Source organism: Triturus cristatus, chromosome 8 (assembly GCF_964204655.1).
Source record: "Triturus cristatus chromosome 8, aTriCri1.1, whole genome shotgun sequence".
Taxonomy (NCBI): domain Eukaryota; kingdom Metazoa; phylum Chordata; class Amphibia; order Caudata; family Salamandridae; genus Triturus; species Triturus cristatus.
Window position 1 is genome coordinate 1,323,764,846 of NC_140591.1, and position 27,963 is coordinate 1,323,792,808.

Sequence of the window (27,963 nt, forward strand, 5' to 3'; positions counted from 1 at the left end):
GACTAGGTTCTTAGAAGTGAAAGGGTGGAAGAAGTATGAGAAACATGCGCACAGTTCATGGTTTTCAGTAAGCTGACAGCTTTCAGCAGCTCTGCAGGTCCCTTATGGTATTTCTTATTTCTATAGTTCATACCGCTGTGAGGGAGTGCATTTGGAAGCTTCTTGAGTGTGGGGAGGAGTATGGAAAATCCCAGCAGCTCAGATGAGTTATATAGACTTTTATTTGCAATTATTTTTCCTATGGCACTATTTCCCAATAGTATCCCTGTACAGCAGAAATTATCTTTGCAAGAAGCAACGGTTAATCTTCAGACTGGAATAGAAGTTGCCCCCCGACTTCCCCCCAAATACATAAATACACGAAAAGAAATGTCTGTCATTCAGCCACGAGGGGTTACATGACAGGTTATAGGTCAGGTCTATACTAGTCAGGAAAGCTATTTTAATGGGAGTTATTGGAGCAAAGGAGCTCTACTTTGCATTGACATCCCACAATAACTTATTGCAGTCACTAAAGAGATTTCAGAGTGCATAACTTGTAGGTTATATATTTAATTACTGTCAGGACCTACTCATTTATTCATCCTTCCGAGGTAGACAAATCAAAACTTAATTAATGAAGAAATAATGAACCATAGTTTTCTCTTGACAGTGATTCCAAGTGCCAATATTGTGTGGTACTAGGAGCTGTACATATATATGTATATGTAAAGCTATTTGTAGAGAGCGAACTTAGCTAGACAGTAGTGGATGCTGAACTGCGGGAGTAAACCTTGGGGTATAATTTATCATTATTTATAACTACTTGTTTGTTACAAATTCATGATGCTGATCATCACCTACAAGGCTCTACAGAACCAAGGACCAGCCTACATCAGCCACCGCCTGAACTCCCACAACCCTCCAGACACCTGCGCTCCACCCCCCTCTACCTCACGCTCACCCCTGTTTCTGCTGAAGCATCAGTGGAGGACACTCCTTCTCCCACCTCACGCCTAAATCCTGGAACGACCTCCCCCTGCACCTCCGGACCTCCACCTCACTCTTAGAATTCTGGAAGGCATGACTGTTTAACTGAACGCACCAAAGCAGCACAACCCTTAGCACCTGGATAACCCATGTGTGATTAGCCACGCTTTATAAATTCAGTATGATTGATTGATTGACGAGTACAGAAAGGGTGGCCCAAGTGGCAAAACGAGCACTGAAAAAGCCAGTAGGTCTCGCCTAAGTGAGATCTATTGGCCTTGCCAGTGTTTTATCCAAATAGCAAAGCAGCATGGCTGAAAGTAAAGAAAACAAGCATTTGCAATGCAATAGGTCTCGCATTTACACGAGTTTAAGCCAATTTATTGTAAATGACAATGCCTTTTATTTATGTTTCAAACATGAAAACAAAAATAAATGGCATTGTTATTTGCAATGTCAATAGCTGAAACTTGTGTAAATGCGAGTCCTATTGCATTGCAAATGCTTGTTATTTCTGTTTGAAGAGTCCTGGCTTCTGCTGTCTGCGTTCGCATTCCCCACATTCTCCAAGCCGCAGACAAGCAGATGGTCTCCACCGCAGTCTGTATTCACAATTTAACCAACGGAGTTTTCACTCATTTTAGATTGTTAGTTTATAGTACACTGCCTAATCCATTTCCGGCGGGCGCTGGAATACGGCTTGTTTTACAACTTTAACTTTGGCAGTTCGACCGCGGGTCGACTTACGAGTCAGTTGGCATCACGCTGGTTAGACTTCTGCACCAATATCATGCGTGCATTTCTTCAGCAATGTGTTTTACACTCCTCCTAGCGTTTTTGATTTCATTGAACATTAGTTGGTATTGCATTATCTCTTTCTCGAATACCCAGTCCTGACCACATGCCTAACGCCAGAAAACCTTTGCGTCCTTGGGACAAATGGCACAATTCATTTGAAAACTTCCTAGTGGCCATTAAAGCAGAAAAATGAAATGCAAAGAAGAACAAGCATTGACATAGCCAATAGGTCTCGCTTTTGGACCTTATAAGTATTTAGCCATGCAACAGTTGATGTTGTTGCACCAAGGATATTGTGCTGCATAACGAAATACTTATAAGGTCCCAAAAGCGAGACCTATTGGCTATGCCAATGCTTGTTATCCTTCTATATCTGTCTGGCAAACCATAGCTAAATGTTGAACCACATGGAGTCTCTCACCTAGAAGTCTGAGTTGACATTGGAATCTTTCCAATGTTTCCTTTTAGAGTTGGAACAGCAGGTATAGACTTGAATATTTCTGAATCCTCAACTGAGGTTTGAATGGAGGGATTCACAAGGATCCCCACAGTTTTCAATGTGAATGTGATCCTGATGGCCCCGTGTCACCAGAGTGTTTAATGTGGATTCATGAACTATGTGCCATTTGTGAAAGAGTATGCTACAAGATACAATGAAATGTGTTTACCTAGCTCCTGGCTACTCATTAAAATGAAATGTAAACATGTGAGTGGTGATAGGACATGTTAGTGCAGGGGTAAGGAGTGAGGATTGTGGCCTGGGGCAGGCAGGCTTTATTTGTCACTCTGAGATGGTTCGACCTTGAGCCTAGATCACTCCTACGTCAAGGAATGACCAGCACATGAGAGCCTCCTCCTCACTTCTTGAGTTCCACAAGAAGCTTGATATACACAAGAAGCTGAAGACCTGGCTTTTTTGAGTAGTCTTACTAGACCTTAGGTGTGGGTAGACTTACAAATGCTCAGCGCCAGGATACCTTCTAGGATGATTACGCACTCTGCAAATCTTCATAACATAGAGAACTACTTCTTGTGGTGTGAAGACATTTGTGGTGTAAAGTAAGCTTTTCAGGGTTTTCTTGTTAACAGTTTTGCATATACAGCTACAGAATTTAAATGTAACACAAGCATATCTGTGGGTGGATGAATGAGTGCATACGTGCATAAAATAGTGACAGGCAGCATGGATAATGGCTTACTAAGTTCCTAAAACTATCAATGACAGAAGAAACACTTCCTTTTAGAACCACACCTACTTGTATTGTCAATCCTTGTTGTGGATTTAGGTCACAATATCTAGAAAGTTAAAAGGAGTGGAAATAAATGTGCTATAAGAAACTAAGTCATCTTAAAGAAGACCTTTATAAAATAATTCAATTGATGAGCTCCGTGTGTTACCTGGGACCAGGACTGAAACTCCATAATGATGAGAGTCAAGTCATAAAATTTATGATTTTGTGTTTATCGGTTTGGTAATTATGTTCCAGTGCAAAAGGGAATGGAAATTGGTTTTAAAAAGGGGGATTACCTTCAAGGTGACTATGCCTTCTGTTATACGTGTCTTTCTCACTCTTGTTAGAGTTCTGCACAAACGTGGTGTTAGCGTTCTTCCTTTCTGAAAACGAAAACATAACAAATATGATCTAAACAACATATGGTGTTTTATTAGTTTATTCATTGCTAAGAGTATAATTGCTCACAAAAAGAGAGAGTACATGTTTTATTTACGTTGTTTGTGAAGAGTGGGTCAAGGAAAAGCCAACTGAAAAGGTAAGTCTGAAGCAATCTGCTAACATATTGACATTCATTTGTAATTATTCAGAAATTCCACTTTCCTCAGATAAAATAATGTGTTAATAGGTGCCACCCAAGCCATTAGTCATAGTACAATTATTGTTATGTTCTGTATGTCCTATATTCATATGGAAAATACATATGAACACACGAGCAGTGACCTTTGATTTAAGGTGCAAGGGTGCAAGACTTTAACAGGTGATCAAAATCCTTTCATCAGACAGATCAAAATGTATATCCTGCATCTTATCAGCAGGTTGGCTCTCCTGCACAACACCTCTGACCTAGTTCGGCTTACTACACACACAAACAGGTGGCGTAAACATACGTATTTAACGTTATGGAAAGTAATAAGCGTCCCGACCCTAAATAGCTTGTTGGATGATATGAGTGAAATGGCAGCCTTTGAAAGATTGGTATATACACTTCAAGATAAGATGGTGCAATTTGAAGAGGTGTGGGGAGGCTTTTTGATGTGATTATCAGCGGCCCGTGCAGGTAAGAGCCCTGGGGCTCGGTAGGGGGAATTCTTTATTTAATTTCCCCTGGTGCTTGTCTATCGAATCCCCCCAACCGGGCCCCACAGGCCCACCGCTCTTACCTGCATGGACCGCGGCCGGATGTGATCTGTACTGACTCACACCCAAACCCCTCACGCGCAACTGGAGAGGGATGCCATCCATGTCAGACTTCTGGATTGTTGGGGAAGTCATTGCACAGTCACCTCGACAAAACTGGCGATAGGTGATGGGGCTGTTGCTGGTTGAAGGATATGTTCTTGCTCTCCTTGTTTTTCCTTTGTTGGATGCATCCTTGTCAAGTTCTCTCTTTGCCTTCCTGGTGGATGCATACCCATCGTTTATTCCTCTTCCTTTATGCTCTTTGCCAGCCTTGTTCTTGGAACACATAAGAGTGTTGTAACTAGTAAGAGATACTTGCTCCATTTTTTGTCTGTTATTGTGAAAACTTGCAGAAAGAATTGAAATACAAAATGCACACACTACTAATAATAAAAGTGCCCTGAGACCACATATAAAAATTCAATCAAATCATATTACAATGATGGAAAGAGAGCAGGGGAATCCCAATAAATATAACTGATCAATGAATATTTTTGTCTTGTTTGCATTCGACTTAAACCAGGCGTTTCCCGTCCCTATTATCACAGAATGTATGATTGGACAAGGGTTCACCACAATGAATAAATGAAAATTAAACATGCAAACGACAGATACTTCATGACCTCATGCCTTAGGCATGGTCTGTTATACTTCACTGTCAGGTTTTTGGAGATAATGTTAGCTAACCAAAAGTGCACCACACACAGAATCCCAATCGCCCACCCTTTCCAATTGAAAGGAAAATACTTCAATTAGGGATCAGGAGAAAAGTCGGGGCAGGGGGAGACATCAGATACACTGTTTTAGGACTGACACTAAATGTTGGCTCAGGACCTTCACAGATCCATCATTCGGGATGCTTTTACAAACAACCCAGCACAGAATAATCAGTATGCTGACTACAAGAATACACTGTGTATGATATTTTGCCTTCAGCATTATCCTTACCCTTCTCTCAGAGTGGGTAAGCATTGATGAGCTCTGTGTGTGACCTGGAATCTGGACTGAAGCTACAGAATGCTACGTGCCAAGTTCCAACAAATCCACAAAATAAGGCAACTTTAAAGATCAGCAAGCAAGTCAATGTCACTCAAGTCAGTGAATGGAAAGTCAAGGTAGGTTCAGAAGGGACAGGGAGGGGAACCAAAAAGAACAATACAACCAAAGCGTAGGGATGAAGCAGGTGACAAATTAGGCGAAGTAGCCAAAACAATGGGGAATCTTGCCATGCATCTAAGGTAGTGCAGGAGGAGGTTTTATACTGCCATTTCTACTTCTGCCCTAGAAGTCCTGTCCTGGAACCCAGAGGTGAGTCTCAGTAAGTTTAGCTCAGCCTATCAAAGTCTTTCTTCTTCTCTATTGCTGCCATCTACTGCCTATAAAGGGTGCATGGAAACCCTTTATTAAATCAGGATTGCAGTGATCGCATCTTCATTGCTCTTTCGCGCACCACCCTGCACTCCTGTAAAACCTGCCACTCACTCCCTCATCATCTCTTTGCATGAGAATTCAAGATAACACCGTGGACTGATCTACTTCCTATTTCTCAATAAAGATCATTTCTAGGCCTGGGTGGTGAAATTCGCTCTGTTCGCGGAGTTTTCTGCACTCCGCACTCCGCTGAGCTCGCAGAGTGCAAAAAACTCCACTTCTCGATGTGCAGCGGAGTTTTTTCCCCACTCGCGATTGCAAACGGTAAGTTTACGATCGTAAACTGTAATTTTGCAAGCGCAAGCTGCCGCTCTGGTAGAATTTCTACCCAAGCAGGAATACCAGCACAAACTGCAGTTCGCACTGCACTCTGCCACTCGTGGAACTTCGCAGAGTTTTTTTGTAACGTTGCGAAGTTCCGCATAGCAAAACTCCGCGAACTACGCCCAGGCCTGATCATGTCTATCCACTGTTTGCTGCATATCCATATCCACTTAACACTAGAGTGCAACAACTACTCCAGTCCTGCTTAACATGTACATCAGGGTGGCCCTAAAACCTGGAGCCACTTTCAGACACTGACTGCAATATTCTCAGATGCTTCCTTGCTACCACCCATGACACAGTGTGCATCAACCAAAAGAAACGGAATGCTAGCATAACAGATATCATCACCTATGTGCCACTGGCACATATAATGACCACATTCTTGTGGTCAGACCAGATGGGTAGCTCACCTACATCAACACCAGCACTGATAAGCATTGAAGTCATCTCAGACTCTGGACTAACCCTCGGATCCAAAATCGGCACAGTTGTCTTAACCTCCTTCCATCATCTGAGTACCCAGAAGAGGCTTCCACTTTCTGGGCTCCCCTTATCGGGTAGAGGTGCCCATTGTCCGTTTGATTTTACGATCGGACAATGCCAATGTCATCTAATTGACTTCCCTTAAATATCTGTTTTGCAGACTCCAATGAATGCAGAACATCAAGGAAAGGGTTCCCAATTCAGCCATCGGATCACATCAGTTCAGTTTTCACAGCTGTGTACTGCTTGTCATTCCCTGTTTATTTAGCACAACTAGTATTACCTCCTTTTCTGAATCATGAAACTCACTGACCACCAAGTCTTTTTTAAAGTTCTGATTACATGGCTGCTTCCAAATACCTCAGGACCCCTACTGTGGCAAGCCCTTAGAAGAGCAAGAATGACCAACAAATCAGCCGAGCAACTTATGTTTTCTTGGAAACCTGAATGGCCAACTATGACAAGCCGTTGGTTGAGCAAATCTGACCACTGGCTAACTAATTTGTGTTTTAAAAAAAATATATTTCTTTATTGGCTTTTTCAAGTTGGTACAACAGTGATCAAAACACTGGCAAATAATAGCAGTTATATCAGCATATAGAACAGCAAAAATCACAGTAAAGTAACATGGAACTATAAGCAATATGGATAAACATGTATTGCGTATGTAGATCGAATTTCTATTGTTCGGTTTTAGCCCCCGTATGAGGGAGGTTCTCTAGGTCAATATATTCCCGAGGTTAATCCCATTAATATATATCCATTCTACAACAATGGTCTAAATTATACAATCTAAAACATTTAAACAATCCGGGAAACTGGGGTGGCCATGGAAACTCAATGTTACTAACCATATGATAACAAATAAGATACATAGGGGGAAGAGTCTGGGACATCCATGTGTGCTATGTATAAGATAATGCTCTTCGCTCTGTCCTCTACCAGGGCGTCTAAGGGTGAGGTTCTTCCCCATGTGCTGGGGACAGTGGAATTGCATTTCAGGGGCTCCCCAGAATTGACAGACCGGAAACCATCCCAAGTGGCATAAGAGACCAGGAGTGTTTTGGACTGTGCCACTGATCAAGTAGTGGCATCTAATTCATCTTGCAGCTTAATCACATATGTGTCCCATAGGGTGGCAGCACCCCCCTCTCTCAGCACATGTGAGTCGTGTGCCATAAAATGAACCTCGGCAGTTGCCCACCTAAGCACAACCCAGTGTTGGTAGTAGATCGGGGGTGGCTGTGCTGACATAGCTCTTAGTCGCTTGAAGAGGGCCATAGAAAGATCGGCTAGTTTTAAATAATGTTTAGTGCATTTTTTATGCCTGGCAATACCAAGCAAGCAGAGAAGGGGGTCGGGTGGTAGTTGCACATCAATCACCTCCGACACCTGTTCCATAACTTGCTCCCATATCTTTGCCAATGGGGGCATTCCCACACTATGTGAAGGAAGGTGGAGTTGTGATGAACACATCGGAGGCCCATTGGGGCCCCCTGGGAAACATCTTATGTAGATGATATGGCATAAGGTAAGTGTGATGAAGAAAGTTGAATTAGGTGATCTTCAGACAAGCATTGTGGTACACCCAATTTACCTGTTTGAGTGTCACCCCCACTTCTTAGCAGTCAGAACTGTCCCCAGACAACGCAAAACAAGATCCGCGGTTGGTAGTCTTGCATATAGCACAGTGACAGTCCTACGTCCCAGTCTGTGCATCAGTATTCACTGCAACCCATGGTGTAGGTTTGGGGCCTCCTGACGCACCATCCAGGTATTCCCGATCTCCAGAACGACAGCATTGTAGGCCAAGAATGGGCCAGCTCCCAGGTCATTGACATTCTGCAGATCCTGAAAGGAGCGCAGGTCCCCATTGTTGTATATGTCTCCCAAGCAGGACTCCCCCCAACTCCTGCCAAGGTACTGGGTCATGAGCATCCAGTAGAGCCCTCATTCCTGGCATACTCTAAAGTGGTAATTGTGGTGCGTAAGGCAGCACGCTGTGTTGTGCCTAAATGTATCTGATATGGGATATATGATGTCCCATCCCCAGTCTGGCCAGTGGTGTAGTGTAAAGTAACCTAACCCATCTCAGACACTCGGGACCCATCCCTAGGGCCTCCAGGACTAGCAACAAATATGACCACTCAAAAGTGTCAAAGCTTTTTTGAAGTCTGAGGAGACTGCCACTGGAAATCCCACAGACCCTTCGACTGCACCCATAATGTGGCACATCCTACGCGTGTTATTGGGGATGAACCCACTTTGGTTGGGGTGGACCAGCGTCTTGGGCATAGAGAGCAATCGGTTCACCAGTACTTTGCTCAAGATTTTATAGTCAATATTGACAAAGGGCGGTAGGAGCTTATTTCCAGGGTTTTCTGCCAGATTTGGGTAACAGCACTATAAGGGGCTCACATAGAGAGTAAGGCAGCCTACCCTCCTAGTGTGCCTCTTGTTACATTGCAAGCAACTTGTGTGCAAGGTTAGCCCTAAACATTGCATAATATTCCACTGGGAACCCATTAGTTCCTGGGTCTATATAACGGACCTTCCAACATATTGCGCTGCCTGTAGTTCCTCGAGTTGTAGGGGTTGCTCACGCTTCTGGAACTTCAGGGGGTAAAGGTGGGGGAGGGCAGCCCCAGTGACGTAGTTCCAGAGACAGTCCGGGGAGAATACAAAGTCTCGTAGTACTGGTGAAAGACCTCACATATAGGTGCCTGGGTGTTCACAACATCACCAGTGGGACTGTGAATCACCTCAATAATAGTCCTAGGGACTGCAGAGCACAAGAGCCATACCAGCATGCAGCCTTGTTTATTCTCATCTGTGTGTTACCAAGCCAGGATCACGTAGCTGTGCCCGAGCCTCAACCACTGTTACTGTCTCTAATTCAGTGCGCCCAGGTATGCCCTCTAATGCCAGCACACTTCGAATGAGGGTTGCCCGTTCCCCCCATGAAGTCTTAATACAATGTCCTCTCATAGCCATCTTCATGCCACTGTTCTCCCTTGGACTCGGAGGATCCTTCATTCACCTCAAGGTAATGGAACAGGTGGACACTGATGGTGTCCCTGTATACCGCATCAAGGAAGACCTCCATCAGCAAATGCCAGGTCAGTATGAACACCCTGTCCTCCCCCCAGTGAAAGATTACCTTAAGGAGGCTATGATCTGATGTTGTCCAGCCTAAGTACTCCGAGCTCTGCACACGGGGCCAGAACTCTACATGGTAAAATATATAGTCTAGTGTATATCTGGTGCCCTGGAGCATAATAGATATATTCAGCATCTTCTGAGTGGCCGAATTGCCAGATATCATGAAGATGTGTCATAGATGTCCATTGCCTGAAGTGTTTGGTTGCCTGAAGGCCCTGCATCCCAGGTTTGGGGTACCAATCCATGCATAGCAGTGCAATGTACACAACTGTAGTTCCCTCCTTAGAGACTAGGAACCTGGGGCTCTGTAAGTAGAGCTGGAGACAGTGTGCACAGGAATTCACCAAGGAGCATGTTGGGTGTGTATAGTGAAAGGATCAATAGTGAATGCCCAGCAAATACCAACAAACAAAGCATAACATTAACACCCGCCCCTTTGGCTTGGACGCAAACTGGCATCATGCCACACTTTCCCAAACAGCGTATATAGTAACTAAAATTTGACTTTAATGCTGAACAGTCCTTGCAGAAGCCTTTGTGGGTTGGGCCAAGAGGGGTATGGAGTAAGGTCCAATGTGGCCCTGAACATCCCAGGCCCTCATACGGAGCATACACGCCCAAGAGTTTTCTGACAGCCAAACATGACCTCCAGGTGCCCCCCAAGTGATCACCCCTCCATACGGCACCCCCAGCACAAGCTGAAATCGTTTTACTCACCAGCAAGGCAAGAGTCATTGTTCCGGAATCTCTCTTCAAGATGACTTTACCGAAGCAATGGTAGAGCCCCCATCTGAGGTCATCGAACCGGGAGCACCCAGCATGGATCCCTGGTTGGTGTCGGGTGCCAGTGCTTGAAATCAGTTAGCACCATGAAGCACAACCTCTGCCACTACCTGCGCTCGTTCTTTTGCATCTTGTTAGTCGGATGGATGTGCTCAGGGTTTGCGCAGGTGGCAGTGGTGTTTGGATTTCCCATTGGACCATACTCGCAGGTCTTCACCTTCTGCTCCTGACTGGTCCTAAACTCCCTTGGTGTGCAGCCACGTCCAGGCCTCAATTGGGGATGAAAAGAAGTGAGTTGTGTCGGCATCTACCACCCTGAACATCGCAGGGAAGAGCAGGGCATACGTGAGTCACAAGTTCCACAGTTGCACTTTTACTGCTCCATATGTATTGTGGCGCTTTTGGACCCCTGCTTTGTAGTCGAGATACTTCATGATGATGTTTCCATTATGAGTCCAGGGGCCCTCCACCCGGAACAGCTGCAAGAGTAAGTCTCTGTCCCTGTAATTGAGAAGATGCATTATCACTGGGCATGGAAGGGCCCCCGCAACAGGAGGATGGCCAGGAATATGGTGTGCTCTTTTCACAAAGAAAAACTTAGGGATACAGTTGTCCAGAACCATTTGTGGCAACAAGTCTTCTAGAAAGAGTTCCATGTTGGGGCCCACCACCCTCTCGGGGAGGCCCAGGAAGTGGATGTTATTGCGTCTTGAGGGCCCCTCCACATCCTCCGCACTCGCCTTGAGGCCACCCACTTTAGTCTGCAAGAGCTTTAGTTGATCTTTTATGGCCACCAAGGTGGGTCACATAGAAGTGAGGGAGGACTATACATTGTCTACTCTCTCCACGAGCTTGGCATGATCTGTCAAATTTGATCATGAGATTTGGTATCTTCAGCAAAAATTAAGACATCATCCTGAAACACTAACACTCCTTCCACCCCCTTGAGAAGATTGTACATTACTCTCTGGGACACCGAGGCTGCACAGGCCAAACCAAAAGGCATGCAATGGTATTAAAAAGTCCCAATAAAATTAACACAGTCAAGTGCCCTGAATCAGGATGAAGTTCCACCTGGTAATATGCACTGGCCAAATTGAGTTTTGAAAACAGCTTTACTCCACTTCTGCTTGCAAATAAGTCACTGATCTTAGGCAAAGGGCGAGAGTCAACCCAAATTTCTTTGTTCAATGACCTGCGAAGTTGACCACACCTCTTGCGAGCAACTATCAAGGGTGATAGCCGTAATGAAGATTGAATTGGCTCAATTATACCTTTGTCACACAGATTCTTAAGTTCTTTTTTCAGATCTTCTCTCACACTGAATGGCAATCCCCTGAGTTTGTGTTTAATATCGACAGCACCATCCTTTAATTTGATTTGGTGTTTAAAACCTCGTATCTTGCCAAAATTGTCACTAAAAACAGGTGGGAATTCCTCCATCCACGTTTGACCTGCATCCACACAGTCAACCACCAATATTTGTTCGTCGGCCCCAGGTCTTAGTATCATACCGGACAAACCTTGGTGAAACCAACCCAGGATGTTGAGGCCCTTGACAGCTACGTAAACCTTGCCCCTGATTTTCCTCCCCTTGAAATCCATCACCTACTCCAAATAACCTAACATACATATAATCAACAGTCTGACACAGCATTAAACAATCCTTCATTTAAGAGTACAATGCTTCTTAACGGCACTCGATGAGGTAATGGGACTGTACTCCATAGATAAAATGTCTATAGGAGAAAACCATAAAGGGGTATATTTGTGCACATGGCACTTTGAAGTTGGAGGCTAGCAGTACATATCAGAATAGGAAAAGCGCAATACTGAGAAATAATGGGAGAGTAAAATTATGCAACAAGAAATCATGCACTTCACAGTAACAAACTAATTCTTGAAAGTACTCCTCCGACATAGTCAACAAGTTCTGTTCCAAAATCATTTATTTGTTCTGTCATTTGATCTATTTAAAAATGCTGTGTTTAAGTCTTTATGATTTAAATCATGAATTATTTATGGTGGACTGAAAGCAGACAAAGCATTTTTACACTGAGCAAATTAAATCAGAATAAAAGATCATATTGTCACTTTGAGTTAATACATATTTTTTTGACACAAGAGTTCAGCAACACAGAGGTAATTATTGGTCTGGATTTCTGAGCTCTCCTATCAGTGAAACATATAAATATTTCAAATGTAAGTATGTGTTCAAAACGCCAAAAGGAGTGCAAAATAGCGTCTGCACTTGTGCAGCCAAAAGAACAGCGTAATGATTCAGCCCTTGTTGTTTACAGCGTTTAGAAAGGGCAGATCTGTGGGATGAAGCTCCATGTAAACAAGACAATACTTTTATTTTTATTCAGGTGATGGAAAGATAGCAACCCCACTCCCACTCAAACATGAGGGTGTGAGACTTGGTCACAATAATCACAAAAGCACCCAAATTTAGAGTCTTAAATTAATTATATGTGCATATATAGGAAGGTAGGGTATAATTTAAAGTTTATTGACTTCTATGCAAACACCTGAATTCACTCTATGCAGTCGATCCGATCCTATTAATGGCCACAATGAATCGCCTACTGGATATTGGGAGTAAGTAGCAACTCCACACGTACTACTGATATAATTTTTAATGCCTATGTTGAATAATAAAATATAGCACGATTATAAATAAACAGTGCCAGTGGCACGCAGGGCAGTAATTCCCCTATATATGCCAGAGCACAGTTGCCACAGACCACCTCCAATCATTTATAGCTACCACCACAAAACACACACATACATACACACTGGGCAATGTAGGAAATGAAGATTGACAGGCTGCAGCTCTCTTGAAATGTAATTGGAGACGAAAAGGGGTTGTGTGAAAAACCAACAGAAAAAAATACATGTAAACAGATTATAATGGGGGCTTAGAAGATACTCTGTGCATGTTTTGCGTAGCTCGGAATCCTTTGGTTTTGTCAATGACGCTTGTAGGCGAATGGGTGATGTACAGAAAATAGATCCAGGTTGCCCCTTCCTGAAAACGGCAACTGGTACAATAAGCATTGTCTAATACTATCCATTTTCACTTACCTGAAACCGGTCACATGTCGGCTGCTTTGCAGCAACATGGGATTGGGTGGGGAGGTGAATATGAAAGCAACATGGACAGGGCCTGTGGGTAGTGAAAGGAACATGGAGAACATGGGGGAGGCAATGGGGACAAGTACACAAGGCACTGGCAGAGGCATTGCTCAGCCTCCAACCAGGAGGAAGCATTGGCTTCTGATGAAGGAAAATGTTGTGTTTGTTTGTGCTCACAGGGTGGAGGAAGGGCTCATAATGCGAAGCGGAAGAAACCATGAAATGCAACTAAGGCAGCCGCAAGCTTCACCATGCACTGACTTTGCCTTCTAGTAGCAGGCATTGGTTAAAGTATGTTCACAATTATTAAAAATAGAGGTGGGTGAGCCTCACAGTGCAGAACAAAAGAAAGGTGCAGCCGCCATACTTAAAGATATAGCGTGGCGTGTCACACTGCAACAGATAAAGAATGCAAGCAGATGGAAATTGTAGTTGGGCTGTGCTCCTCTGCGAAAAACAAAAGTGAGGTATTGCTCTGTGAACCACTTAAGGGCAGCAAAGACACTGGACTGAACCAAAGGTAAGCAGCAGGAGGGAGCAAAGTCCTTTATTCAATTTCTTTATTCAAGTCTTCCAGGCAGTGCATGCACGCTGCATAGGCTCAACCTAAAGGGCATGTTAGACCCTTGTGAGATGCAGTATGGTAGAGTTTATGATTGGAATGGAGCCAGCACAATCATTTGGGATCTCCCTGTGAGGAAGGCTTTGAGTCATTCAAATGCTGAGCCTCTGAAGCCCGCTCCTTATAAGGCTCTAAGCAGAGCATTGTGATCGATGGTATCAAACAAAGCCCACAGGTCCAACAAAATCAGCATTCCTCTCTCACTTGTGAACTTCTCCAGAACCGTAACAAAATAAGGAAGCAAGGAAATAGTTTGAAAATTGTTTTAGCGGATTGATAACAGTGGCTTTCCAGAGATTAGGAAAGATACCATAATAAAGTCAACCATTGAAGAAGTTGAGAAGAAAATTGTAGGTTGTCCTTGAAGACACATTTCATCATGTTGACTCAACATATTTCATTAGATGGACAATATTTATTAATTATGTCTGCTACTTCTTCTTTGGTGATCTGAACAAAGTTGTCATACAAGGGAAGAAGTTGTGGGGCTGATGCAGATTAAGAAGTATATCTGGTTTGGTAATGGCATCCTTCACAATAGTTCCCCAATTAGGTGGATTTTATCTGTAAAAATGCAGGCGCTATCCTCTTAGATTTGATTTGATTGAATGATGCTAGAATTTTGGGCCTGAGGGTCTAGAACCTGTTACGATGTGGAAACATTCCTTAGATATATTAGGAGCAGATCTAATGACAACACACTTTAACAAAATAACCAGACCACCCCAGTACATGAATGACTTCTGTATACGTGTTTTTATTTCTTATCTTTTGAAATAGGTCATTTAACACACCTAATTGCATACGTTTAGAAACTTCTGAGTTTGTGTTTTCTTCAAATGTTAGATGTATTCCCAATGTTTTCAGTTCTGCCTTATTTTACTCTGAAAGACGTTTATCCAACTGCACCACTCAGTCTATAAACACTCCTCATGCATCGTAAGCATCCACTACCTGTACCAGTACATACTTTAGTTTCCCTTGCCTGTACATTATTCAGTTGTGGGGAGAAATATATCAAAACTATGCTTATGATACACAGCCTTCAGTGGTCCTTGTAGTATAACCTAGCACGTTAATTGCCCTTAGTAGCTGCTTAATAGATATTGGCACATTGAGACTCCCTAGCTAGCTGCAGCTGCTTAAGAATATGACTGAGGTACTCTGATGCAAGTCAAGCCCTTATGGGTGATATCATATCATCATTTGTGACAGCACAACAGCCCTGCACATAAGGCCAAGAGAGGATGTGATATTCTAGAATAGCTACTTTCTCTTACTCCTTAATTGGGAAAGGTGGAGAGCAGCGTTCACTGTTCACTTTCTCCTTCATGGATGAAAATTCACCTGAACAATTGCTCCCTGAAACATATGGTGGCATGGTATACAGAAATTTCACGACTACACTACGCCAAAGTTCCTGATACTCGTAACCAGTTCCCATGGTTGCTGTTGAAAAGATGTATTGAATTTAATTGTTTTCTATCATACTTTTATGCATTACAACAGTGAGTCCACCTACCTAAAATAATTAATTAGTTAACTCAGATCACTTCTTTTATAAAGTCTATGATAAATGGGCACACTTTCCCACTGACCTATGTTCCCTTCGTAATAGGTGGCTGAAATATCTTTAACCTCAGGGTTGAATTGTAGCACATATTACCGGAATACCTGAGACTAGAGCAACAGTAAAAATAACATTATAAATTGAGCATAGACTGAGATAATCAAAGCACAATTTTGAATGGATTTGCATTGAACAATTACCTGTTTGTCTCCTACGTACATACAAGATTTCAATGATATCCAGTTTTAGTTTTTGTTTCCAACTTCTAACATCAAACTTTGTTTGCAGGACAACAGCAGCTTTCCCTCATAAGTCTACCAATTCCAGACTTTGGCAAAGTGAGAACTCCTGCTCGCTGCCCTGTATGCACATGGTGCCCTTGGCTAAAATAGCCATTGGCTGTTGTTCGTGCTATAAGAACTGTAAAATAGTCAAAATAAATAAATAACCCACATACACTGAACCATGTGAAAAGGCCAACATTGAGTATAAACTCTCAACCCATAATATCTTGCACTTCCTCAACTCCCTCCAGGTGCCCTCTTTTGGGCCATGACCTATATTCAGGTGTGTTGTATAAAGTTTAATGCAGACAATATAAAGCTTAATTCCAGACAGGTAGGTGGAGCTTAGGCCTGAGAGGTAGGGCTCAATCATAAGAGTGATAAATAGGGTTTGACAAAATATGGAGTATCCTTCTAATAAGACACCACCCCTCCAGCTTTTTAGAACCAAAGGCCACAGGCATGATGGTGGGTGTAAGGTCATAATTTTTCTGGACTACATAAATGAAGTTCAATTGATGCAGAGCTCATATGTCAGAGTTACAGAAACTAGCCAGAAAGTGGAGGGTCCAAGAAATTGGTATAACATACTCTGAATATGCCAGAGAGGTACTGGAATGGTTATCACCTAGCACTCCATTTCTGGCCCAGTCCAAACAGGTGGGCACTGAGGGCAGATATGTGGTGGTATAAGCTCTCCTAGATGAGAAACCATTGGTCGTAGTGGCCCATGAATGCAGTCAAATTCATATTCCTGTGCTTCATCACTGATTCACTGATTACCAATCATCACATGCCTTGTGTATGCAGAGTGGATTTCAACTATTACCTATATATTGATGTAGCTAGATCCACCCGCCACTGCATGTGAACCAGGGTGCACGGGTGGCTGCCCACTTTCAGGACTGGGCCCGTGTCTGGGATCTTTGTGATACCTCGAGGAACGTGCAACCCCATAACGGAGAATACTACTATAATTTGACAGTACAATAGTTATGCACCAGATTGGATTTATTTATGAGTAATTAGCAGATGGCTAACCTGGTGCTGGACACGGAATATTTAGACAGCAAACTATCATATCATAATCCCCTCAAGATGGTAGTAGCATGGGGCAGGATGCAAACACAAATACCAATCTAGATACTGAGTATTCATGTACTAACAGATGCCCCAGTGAAGGACACCTCTAGTAAAGCTTTCACAGATTATTTCATGGAAAATGAGGGGCCGGCTCTGAATGGGACGATAAATTGTGATGCCATTGAGGTAGCAATATGAGGGATCTGCATAAAGACCACTTATGGTTTCAAAGGGACTGACCAAAGATATTTGTCTACAGAAGAGGAAATCTCTCAGTTAGAGGTCCAACTGGGCCAAGGACTGGACTATCCGCAGGGGTGAAGCACCTAAGGAGGAAAGACATGGACATGGTGGACAGACTAGGCAAAGTGAACTATAGGTCTGGACTATTAATGGCCTTGCTGCTGACAGCAGTTGCAGACAGGAAGCCTAATGGCACCCTTAGACCCTCCTATTCCATTATAATCAACTCCCAAGTTGAGATAAGCTTGTTTTTTGCTCAATACTACCAGACCTAATTCGAGGCCTCCAAAAAGCAGGATCAGGGTTGACTGCGTGCATACCTGGCTGAAGTGGATAAGATGGGTCTAGACCCTTTACAGCATCAGGCACTAGAGAAACTTCTTACCATAGAAAAGGTTCAGGAGGTGACAGATCAGATGGAAAGGAACAAACCAGGGACAGATGGCCTAGTGGTTGAATTTTATGTAACATATAGATCTATACTCACCCCAAAGCTCCTTAAACTAAATGAAGCATCCAAACAAATGGGTAATTTGCTGTGTTCGATGGGGGAAGCACTCATAGTGTTCCTTCCCAGACATGGTAGTGACCTCTTTGATGTTATGTTATGTTATGTTAACCCGGGTTTTATAAAGCGCACAGCTACATTACTGAGTGTCCCGGCGCTGGTTAAATTTGACTGAACTAGATAGGCAGGAAAAGTGTGCAGAGCGCAAAGTGTTACGTTATTGCTGAAACAGCCATGTCTTTAGGGCTTTTCTGAAGGGAAGCAGATCCTGAAGAAGTCTCACAGCAGGTGGCATATCATTCCATAGTTTTGCCACTCTCAGCCGGAAGGAGCGGCCCACAATTTGAGAGTATTTCACCACCGGAGTACAGACTAGCGCTAATGAGGCGGAGCGAAAAGAGCGTTGTGGATGATAAAATTGAACTCTCTTCCTCAAGTAAGGGGCACCATACCCATGTAAGGCCTTAAAAGCCAGCACCAGGGCCTTAAACTGTATCCGCTTACGGATCAGGAGCCAGTGGAGAGAATTCAAATAAGCAGACATCCGGGTCCTGGGGCCAAGAAAAAGAATGGCCCCGGTCGCAGCATTATGCACTACTTGAAGACGGGTAAGCAGATACTCTGGAAGACCCAGATAAAGAATGTTTACGTAGTCCAGCCTAGAACCAATCAAGGCCTGGACCACAGTTTTCCTGTAAGGGATCGAAAGTAATGGAAGAAATTGTTTGAGCATTTTCAGAAAGCCAAAGCACTGACCGGCCACAGTCTGAACCTGTGGCTTCATACTCAGAGAATTGTCCAGTTCTACACCAAGATTTTTTACGGACGACACCGGGATAGCGGGAGGGTGCATGTCCTAATGCCACCAGTTCTGCCATAAGTTGTTATATGGGCAACCAAAGAAGATGATTTCCAACTTATCGGAATTACATTTAAGTTCATTCAGCTGGAGCCAGGAAAACACCGCCGATAAGCAGGCCTTAATTGCTTTCCCCATGAACTCTGAATCCTTGTCGCATGTAAAAAGGAGTTGGGTGTCGTCAGCATACAACACTATTTTAACTCCATGCGACTTAACTAGACTAGCCAATGGGGACATGTACAGATTGAATAAAGTTGGACTAAGCACCGAGCCCTGAGGTACACCCACCTCCAGAGGGGGGATTAAGGCGGAAAAAGGGGGAGCCCAAACAGTTTGTTGGCGCCCTGACAGAAAAGAGTCAAACCATTTGAGAACCATTCCTTTAAAACCAGCCTCCTGGAGTCTCTTCAGGAGTCGGCTGTGAGGGACGGTATCAAAGGCTGCTGAAAGATCTAACAATATCAGCATAGCCTTGCCGCCTTTATCGAAGACGTCCTTAATGGATTCTGAAATTTCCAGAAGTGCAGTTGCGGTGCTAAAATTAGGGCGAAACCCAGATTGGCTTTGATGCAAAATGTTGTTTGTCTCAAGAAATGCAGAAGTGACTGATTGAACATATTTTTCCAGTGCTTTGGAAAACAAAAGCAAAAGGAATATGGGCCTATAGTTAACGGGAAGCTCTGGATCCATATTGGGCTTTTTCAGAAGGGGAAGAATGTGTGCTTTCTTCCACTTGCCGGGGACCAGCCCCTGCTGCAGGGAGGTATTAAAAATCTGGTTCACATAGGGATTAATGGAGCAAGCTATTGCTGCCAAAGTAGACGCAGGGCAAGGGTCAGAAGGAGCACCTGATTTCAGGTTCTTCAGAATGCCTAGTGAGGTTGCCAATGAAAAAGGAGAAACTCCGTGAAGAGAGGGCAGCTCGTCTGAAGGTCAAGATGGAAGGGGAACTTATCCCGAACGTTAGCCCCTTGGGAGCTAGGTAAAGTGTCCTGGATCTTGCTAATTCTGTCAGCAAAAAATTGATGTACAATCATAGCCCCCTAGGCCTGCTAAATCCGGATTACAAAATCCTTGGGAAAATACTTGAGAACAGATTGTTGACTGTGGTAGGTACTATAGTACGCCCAGACCAGAACGGCTTTGTGCCAGGCAGGAACTCCTTCCTCAACCTGTGAAGCATGTTTAGATTGATAGACAGTGCTTGGGAGGTGGACTTATAGCATGTATCACTATCCTTCAATATAGAAATGGCCTTTGACACCCTCAGATGGTCATATCTTATGTGGGTCTTTGAGAAGGTAGGAATGGTCCCAAGCATCCAGAAATGGCTCCAATTAGTTGCACTCAGTCGTTGGCACACAGGCCTACAGGACAGTCAATATCAGAACAGTTTTCAATAAACAGGGGTACTAGGCAAGGCTGCCCATGTTGCTCCTTATCTTTGCCCAACCAAGAACTGCCCAATTCCACTTCGACCAATGTTGGAGACATAGCTCACAGAGTCAACCTTTCTAAGGCTGGAAGTGGAGGAGTCATTCTTTCAAGTAGCCTTAATGTCTATCACAAGGATACTGACCTCATTAAGGGTGAACTATGCTGAGCGGTGATAGCAATGCCACAGTCCACCAGGTTTTGTACGTAATTGCCATTTTTCCTCATGCTGGTCTTGCCCATACTGCTGTATATCTTTCTACCCTGCTAGTAAGGCTACCTAGAAAGTTATTTCAAGAGCTGGGTGGAATACTTTCTGATCTTATCTGTGGATCAAGGTGAAAGAAAGTGGCATTACATATACTGCAGAATCCAATCAGAACCGGTATTTGGGGGCTCCGAAATATGAGTTGTATTATGTAGAAACAGTTACAATGGGTGATGAAGTGGCTAAGTAGTGCCCAGGCCCCTGAGTGGGAAGATGTGTTTGGTGCATTTGAGGACACTAAATTTCTTCATTGGCGGATTGCTTCAGTGATAGGAAAAGGAAACATGCATAATCTGGGAGAGGTCGCTGAGTGGTGTTGCTAATGCTATTGTACCTCTATGTGCAATTCTGGCATTCAAGTTGGTAGTCAATACACATGACAAAAGACTTTGGGTTGAAGCTAAGATCACAATGCTGGGAGATTTCTGTGTACATGGGATGCTACGTCAACAAATGCGGGAAGTACCCCTGTATAGTTATTAGGGACGAGGTATACTAATGAGCCAAAAAACAAGAAATCCCTATGTAGTGATAGGTAAAGGCGGATGTACCTCTATCTAAAACAAAAAGTTACATGCTAAAGAAACTAGCAGTGATCCTTATTTACTATGTGCCTCAATCAACAAAACCTAATACAACTTGAGAAAACACTACTAATCACAGTAACACAGTATAGCATGCGTTTGCACAAAGAGACTCATTCATTTTGGTCATGAGTATATTGCAAAAGACAATTTTATTCCAAAAATAGAAATATTGCATAATCAATCATAAATCAATGGTAATCTTCCTACCAAAATAGGTTGCAATCTAAGTGTATCGGAATACTAAAAACATATAAAAATCAAAGTTCTTAAAAACATTAAAAGTCGACGCAGCGTTTCGGTGTTTATTCAATATTTTCACCTTCCTCAGGACAGTAAAAACAAGTTATTCAATCTAGACAAAAGAAATAAAATTTAATTTAAGCAAACTGGCAGGTACTGTGTACTATTGCAAGGCATAATCCACGACATTTTGGATTTAATTTACAATCATCAGGTTGTTACAATACGGCACAGAGATCAAAAACACATCAATTCAGTCATGAACTAGGTTATTACTATGTTGTTTATATAATATCCAATGATACAGCACTTATTCAATTGCTCTAAGGACCTGAGGGACAGATAACAATCCTCCACACATCGTTCGTTATTGAAAATACATTGCCCACATGTATGATGCTACAATATCCTTTAGAAATGTAATCACCAAAAGGTGTTTACAGTTTATTGTACCTGGAAATATCGAGGGATTATGTCTAATAATTTACATAATCTGGAGAAATGGAGATATCTCTCACCACAGCTCGGATCGCATTAAGGAAGCCTCTAAATTAGAAGAAAAACATTCAATTTGTTTTATTACTATTTATACCCTATTTCAATTGCTAATTTGCAAAGAAACAATAATAATAGGAGATAATATACCTATAGATGTAGGGATCCTTTCCTTGTATCCGTTAGAACCACCGTTTTGTATACAATGGGATATATTATTAATATAGATTTCTTTATATGGGAAACTCTATAAGAAAAATAGAAATAAAACAGACTATAGATCGATCATGTTCTTGCGCCTAAACATACATTTTAATTATATAATGTATGTAACAATGAAGCTTACCTATATTGTAACAGGACCATTGGTGTAGGAGTTTATCATCTCTAGCACGTTATTTGATTTGACTGGTCCTGACTTCTATGTGTTTGGGTGACGGCACCAAATTGGCGGTCTAGAACAATAGTAAACATGGTATTTTATATTCATCCCTTACACGCTGGGAGGGCAGAACCAAATGACACTACATCTGTGTTTGTCTTCTAAATTTAACTCTAGCAGGGTATATTTATATTTTGCCAAAGTCATTAAGTAAATATTTAACTGTTTTTATGACAGTTCCCGCGTTTATTAAAGGTTGCTACGACATCATGGTCAATTTTATGTTAGCTAAGAAAATCCATACTAATTACCCTCACTCGTCCCACCGGAAATATCTTAATGGAAGATATTGACCACTTATAGTAAACAAGGGGGATGAGACGTGAAGGTAAAACACGGTGAAAGGGTTTGAATCGGTACATAAATCAACTATAATCTAAAAGGGATCCTGCATGGAGCAACTAATTAGTAATCTAATCTATACTAATCACGTTTTAGTAGCAATTTGTAGTTAACTAATGCTACGATTCACTAAACATAGCGACTTGCTGGCACAAAGACATACCTGTTCGTTGGATATCGGCCTCCCTGCTCTAACGGGTGCTCCGGATACGGTCATGGGGAAAGCTTCCGGGTTACGGTCTTTTTATACAGATTCAGGAATGCTATTGACCGGATGTCTCTTAGTCAATTAACTGATATTGCTCCTAAAAGGCTTATTATTATTGATATTGATGGTCTTTTATAAAAAAGAAGGGGACAGTTTTAACAATATTAGTACCGTAAGATTATTTAATAAACAAAAAAACGATTTCACTTGTTAACATAATTACTCGGGCTATGTAAATATGGCGGCCATCTTGAAAGGTCCGGAAATACATGCTCGTATATTCACTAATACATCCCCGTATGTTAAGTAGACTTTGTATGTTCATAAAAAATCATAAACACATCATTTATTGAACAAATTTACAAATCTAAAGTGCCACTATCCAGAAACGTGTTTCTAGATGTGCATAATAGATATAAAAAATGGAAAATAGTCCTGTTTATCAATTCTATCTGTGGCAGTCATCTAGGAATGACTAAACCTTCTCTTTGATTATGGTGCTTAACGTTGTACATTGTTTAAATAAATAAATAAATAAAAAGACTGAATATTACCTCCACAAGAGCGACAACGGAGTATATTAACTATTATTAGAGAGGCTATGGCTATCGTGTAGCAGTTCATCATGCAAATTCATAAGCTGTCAGTATGTTAATTATATTAATCTCTCCCATTCCTCTTTATTGTTGAGACAATTCTTATATGTGTTAAACCGCGACATATAAAATTGTTCACGTTTTTTCCTCTTACTGACAAGGTCGCCTCCTCTGGTACTGGGGTGGATAATCTCCACTCCACACCATTTTAAATCATCTATTTTGTGTTTGTGGGCGATCCAATGTTCCACTAGGGGAGCTGTTTTTTTCCCATCCTAATTGCTGATTTGTGTTCAGTTATTCTAGTTCTTATTTCTCTAGATGTTTCTCCGATATACCCTTTATTACAGGGGCATATGATCATACAAATCAAATTTTTGGTTCTGCAGTTTATAAAACTCTTTATATTATATATCAATCCATTGTGATGGATTACATTACCCTTCATGATGTTAACGCAGTTTTTACAAGTGCTGCATGCAAAATTGCCGACTGGAAGAGGTGCATTGTTGATACTGCGTTGTTTGCACCCCTCTTCTTCTCTGTAAGTGTGCACTAATCTGTTACGGATTGTGCGATTTCGTCTAAAACTGAACATGGGTTTAGGTAATGCTACATTATTTTTATCAGTCAGTAATTGCCAATTTCTGTTTATGATGTTTTTGACCTTATTGCTAACACTGCTAAAATTGGTGACAAAAATAAGGAGAAGATTCCGTTCTTCTATTACTTGTGGTTTAGGTGAAAAGAAGGATTCTCTGTTGTAATATTTCGCTCTTTTGTAGGCTTGCCTAAGGAGCTTCTTAGGATATCCTCTATCTTGAAGCTTCTTAGTCAGAACATCAGCATGTCGGTTAAAATCTCTCATGTCTGTGCAATTGCGTCTAATCCTAAAATATTGACCAAAAGGTATGTTATTTTTTTAGCAAGTCGGATGATTACTGTGATAGTGAAGCATGGTATTCCGATCCGTGGATTTCGTATAGAGCTCCACGGACAGTGTGCCAGAGTTGTGTTTAATCTTAATGTCTAATGTGGAACATTGGATCGCCCACAAACACAAAATAGATGATTTAAAATGGTGTGGAGTGGAGATTATCCACCCCAGTACCAGAGGAGGCGACCTTGTCAGTAAGAGGACAAAACGTGAACAATTTTATATGTCGCGGTTTAACACATATAAGAATGGTCTCAACAATAAAGAGGAATGGGAGAGATTAATATAATTAACATACTGACAGTTTATGAATTTACATGATGAACTGCTACACGATAGCCATAGCCTCTCTAATAATAGTTAATATACTTCGTTGTCGCTCTTGTGGAGGTAATATTCAGTCTTTTTATTTATTTTATTTATTAATTTATTTAAACAATGTTCAACGTTAAGCACCATAATCAAAGAGAAGGTTTAGTCATTCCTAGATGACTGCCACAGATAGAATTGATAAACAGGACTATTTTCCATTTTTTATATCTATTATGCACATCTAGAAACACGTTTCTGGACATTGGCACTTTAGATTTGTAAATTTTTTCAATAAATGATGTGTTTATGATTTTTTATGAACATACAAAGTCTACTTAACATACGGGTATGTATTAGTGAATATACTGTTAAATGGTAGCGGCAGTTTCAGTCGATAACCTTTCAAGTATTTGCCCGGCGGTAATCGCCTCTTATACCACTCGATAATTTACCAATGAAAGAGGCAGGCGCCGGAGACTGGAAGGCAGGAAACAAGTTTTTATTCCGTCGGAGCAGAACACATCAGATCAGACAGCAAGGTATCGTCACGAGGTGCTCTAACTGCATCTCTGAGACCTGGTCTCTTATACACTGGTTTATTGCTTTATTACATATAGTACATTCTTGAGATTCCCTTGATGCCTGAAAGAACATCCCCTGAAGCCCCGGCTCAGATCCGATCCCACACATAGATACAGTAGAAGTTCCCACCCTACCCGCAGTGGGAGATGGCTATCGCGCAGCAGGGAATTCCGCTAATTCCCGGGGGTGTGTGCAACTGGCCGGGTCTCAGGGGGTAGGGGCTTTGATCTACTGTAATCCCTTTGATGTGGGGTGTTTCCCTTACAGTAGGGGCCGTAAACTGCATCCGCAGGGCTAGGTGATGGCCTGGGACCAGTTCAGACAATGGGGCGCAGAGGAAGGGGGTTATCAAAGGAGAGGCATGACCATGTATGGGTTGTCGGTTGGAAGTGGTTCCGTAGCAGGGTCGCGCAGAAGGAGAGGGTTTATGGCCTGTATGAGAGAGCGGGGGTGGCCGGCGCGCGGGGGATGCTTGCAGCGCCAGGGGAAAGCGCTGGTGGTCGAGGGTGAGCGGGGAGAGAGTGGGGTGCCTAAAATGGCGGCCGTGCATTCGCTGTGCGTGGCGCTGGGGAGAGGCAAGATGGCGCAGATAATGTTCAGTTTGCACGCTAAATTTCCACAGTCCTCCCTTTTAACATGTCTCGCCAGCTTGCCTAGTTTGGATCTATCCCCATAATACCCCGTACCTCCACCTCGTTCAGAGCTTTCATCCGCTCAGTTTCAAAGTCCAAAGTCTTAGGGCAGATGCAGTTCATAAAAAGCGAACATAAAGGTGGCAGACACTGAATCCCCAAGCAACATCCACATAGTATCATGATTGGTATGAGGATGAATGAAAACAACCTCCATCCCCAACCTTTAATAGTGTCCCAAAACCAACTCCCCAGTGACCATTCCTCTTGTTCTTGATGGACCTCTGTGGACAGTCTGTGGAGGTGTTCAATTGCTTTGTAGACTGAGGGTGAGTTATCCGGTATGTAGGTACAACAGCTGGACCCAATGATGCGGCATGCTCCTCCGCGGTCAGCCAGAACCATATCTAGAACAAGGCGGTTCTGGAGAGCCACCAGGCGGACGGCCTGAAGCTCAGCGGTGTTGTTGGCGAGGGCGCCAGCTGTAATGTTCATTGCCGTTTCGACTGCCTGGGTTAAGTGGCGGATGGCACGGCTGTTTGCCATTGGACCCCAGAGTGGAACAAGGCCTTTGACTGCGTCCATGAACTGTGCTCCGGTGGAGTCGGCCTGCACAATGTCTTTGGCCCGTTTCTGTCGGTGATGGTTTGCTGGAGCCACATACGTTGGAGGAAGGACAAAGGCGATGTAGCAGGTGCCTCCCCAACCTTTTGGAAGCCAGGTGTAGGCCTTAGTACCACAGACGAAGTACATATTCGGGGAGGCAACAAAGGAGGGTGGGTCAACTGAATCCAATGTCCGGGTGATGAGGCAGGAGCTGTGGCCCACCAGTTGTGCCCCCAGGCCTTCGAGGCATACAGATCCAGTGATGTTGATGACGGACAGGGCCACTGTTAGGGTGGCGGCCGTCCGTTTTCGGAGGTAAGAGAAGGTGGGTCTGGCTGGATTGTTGAACACTTGCATTTCAACTCGTTCTTTGGCAGGGATGTCCATGTGAAAGGAAGTGTTCGATCTCAGAGGGCAGAAGAGGGCGGAAGTTCTACCAGTTTTGTTCAGCCAGAACCCATGGTAGAAGTGTGACATGGTTCTGCCGGAAGTGGCATTGTCCTTGTAGCTCTCCTGCAGGAGGATCAGCCAGGCGAGGCAGGAACCATGGACAGAAAAAGGTGAAGGGATGAAAGGGATTGAGTGCCCAGTGGCATGTGGTAGCAATCCACAGATCCAGCAGTTAGTGGCGTTAGTGGCAAGATTGTGTTGGTGGAGTAACTGCACAAAAGAGTTATTCCAGAATTCCTTACGCCTTTCTCGGAGTTGGGGTGAAAGTGAGATCAGATGGTGTTCTTTCGTGGTGGTAGGTTGAACGGTGGTCAGCAATGTCTTATGAGCGGGTGTGCTCTCCTCCATGATCCAGAAGGTGACCATGAGGAGAAGGCAAAAGAGAAGGGTAATGAAAAGTGCAATAGTCTTTAAGCTGTGCATTCGGTCAGTCTTTGGGTTTCTGTAGTGGATCTTCGGACGTCCGGTTGCTTCCATCACCTTCATGTCGGGCGCTTCCATCACCTTCGAGAGACTCGGTAGCGGGCAGAACCACAGACTTTGCTTAGTTTCTCTCCTGGTGGCCTTTTAGGTGACTAGGCTACCGCTCTGAGATTCCCACTTAGCCTGTGGTCTGCTTAGCCGAAGTCCTCTCCTTTCGTCGCAAGTTATACCCTTCTTTGGATGGCACAGTGGGATCGGGATATTCAATCAATTCAAGTGTCTCTGTATCCGGGCAGCGGCTCAGGGATGGTCGGTCTTTGTCCAGAAGTTCTTCTCGGGCGGTGATGTTGTCCGTGGTTGTCAGGGTCGGTGATACCTTCTTGCAGTGGTGTGCATGCAGCCAATTGCGTTTCCCCTCCACTCGAAGAGCTGTTCGGGTGGTGATCAGGACTTGCAGGGGGCCCGTCCACCGGGGCTCCAGACTCTTGGTGCGCTGGAAGTTGCGCACTAAGACGAAGTCACCGGGTTGGATGTCGTGTCCCGGGCCCCTGGAAACATCTGGAATGGCGTGCAGCACCTGCTGATGGATAACAGACAACGTCTTAGTTAGGTTATACAAATAGTCAGACATGAGGACGTCCGGGACGTCGTGGATGGATGATGGTTTTGGTGCAGTCCAAAGGTTCATGGGCCGCCCGAATACGACCTCGTAGGGGGTTAAGTGGTGTTTGG

The 27,963-nt window shown here is 43.3% G+C and overlaps 1 protein-coding gene across 2 annotated transcripts in view; it reads right to left on the minus strand.

Moving 5' to 3' along the window:
* The window catches only part of SAMSN1 (SAM domain, SH3 domain and nuclear localization signals 1), a 388,340-nt gene that overhangs the window by 281,457 nt on the left and 78,920 nt on the right, over nucleotides 1-27,963 (minus strand). For both annotated transcript variants that reach the window (XM_085623046.1, XM_085623045.1), the window contains one exon: nucleotides 3,296-3,382. In XM_085623046.1, coding sequence (XP_085479172.1) covers nucleotides 3,296-3,382 — 87 coding nt within the window. The remainder of the gene's footprint in view (nucleotides 1-3,295; nucleotides 3,383-27,963) is intronic.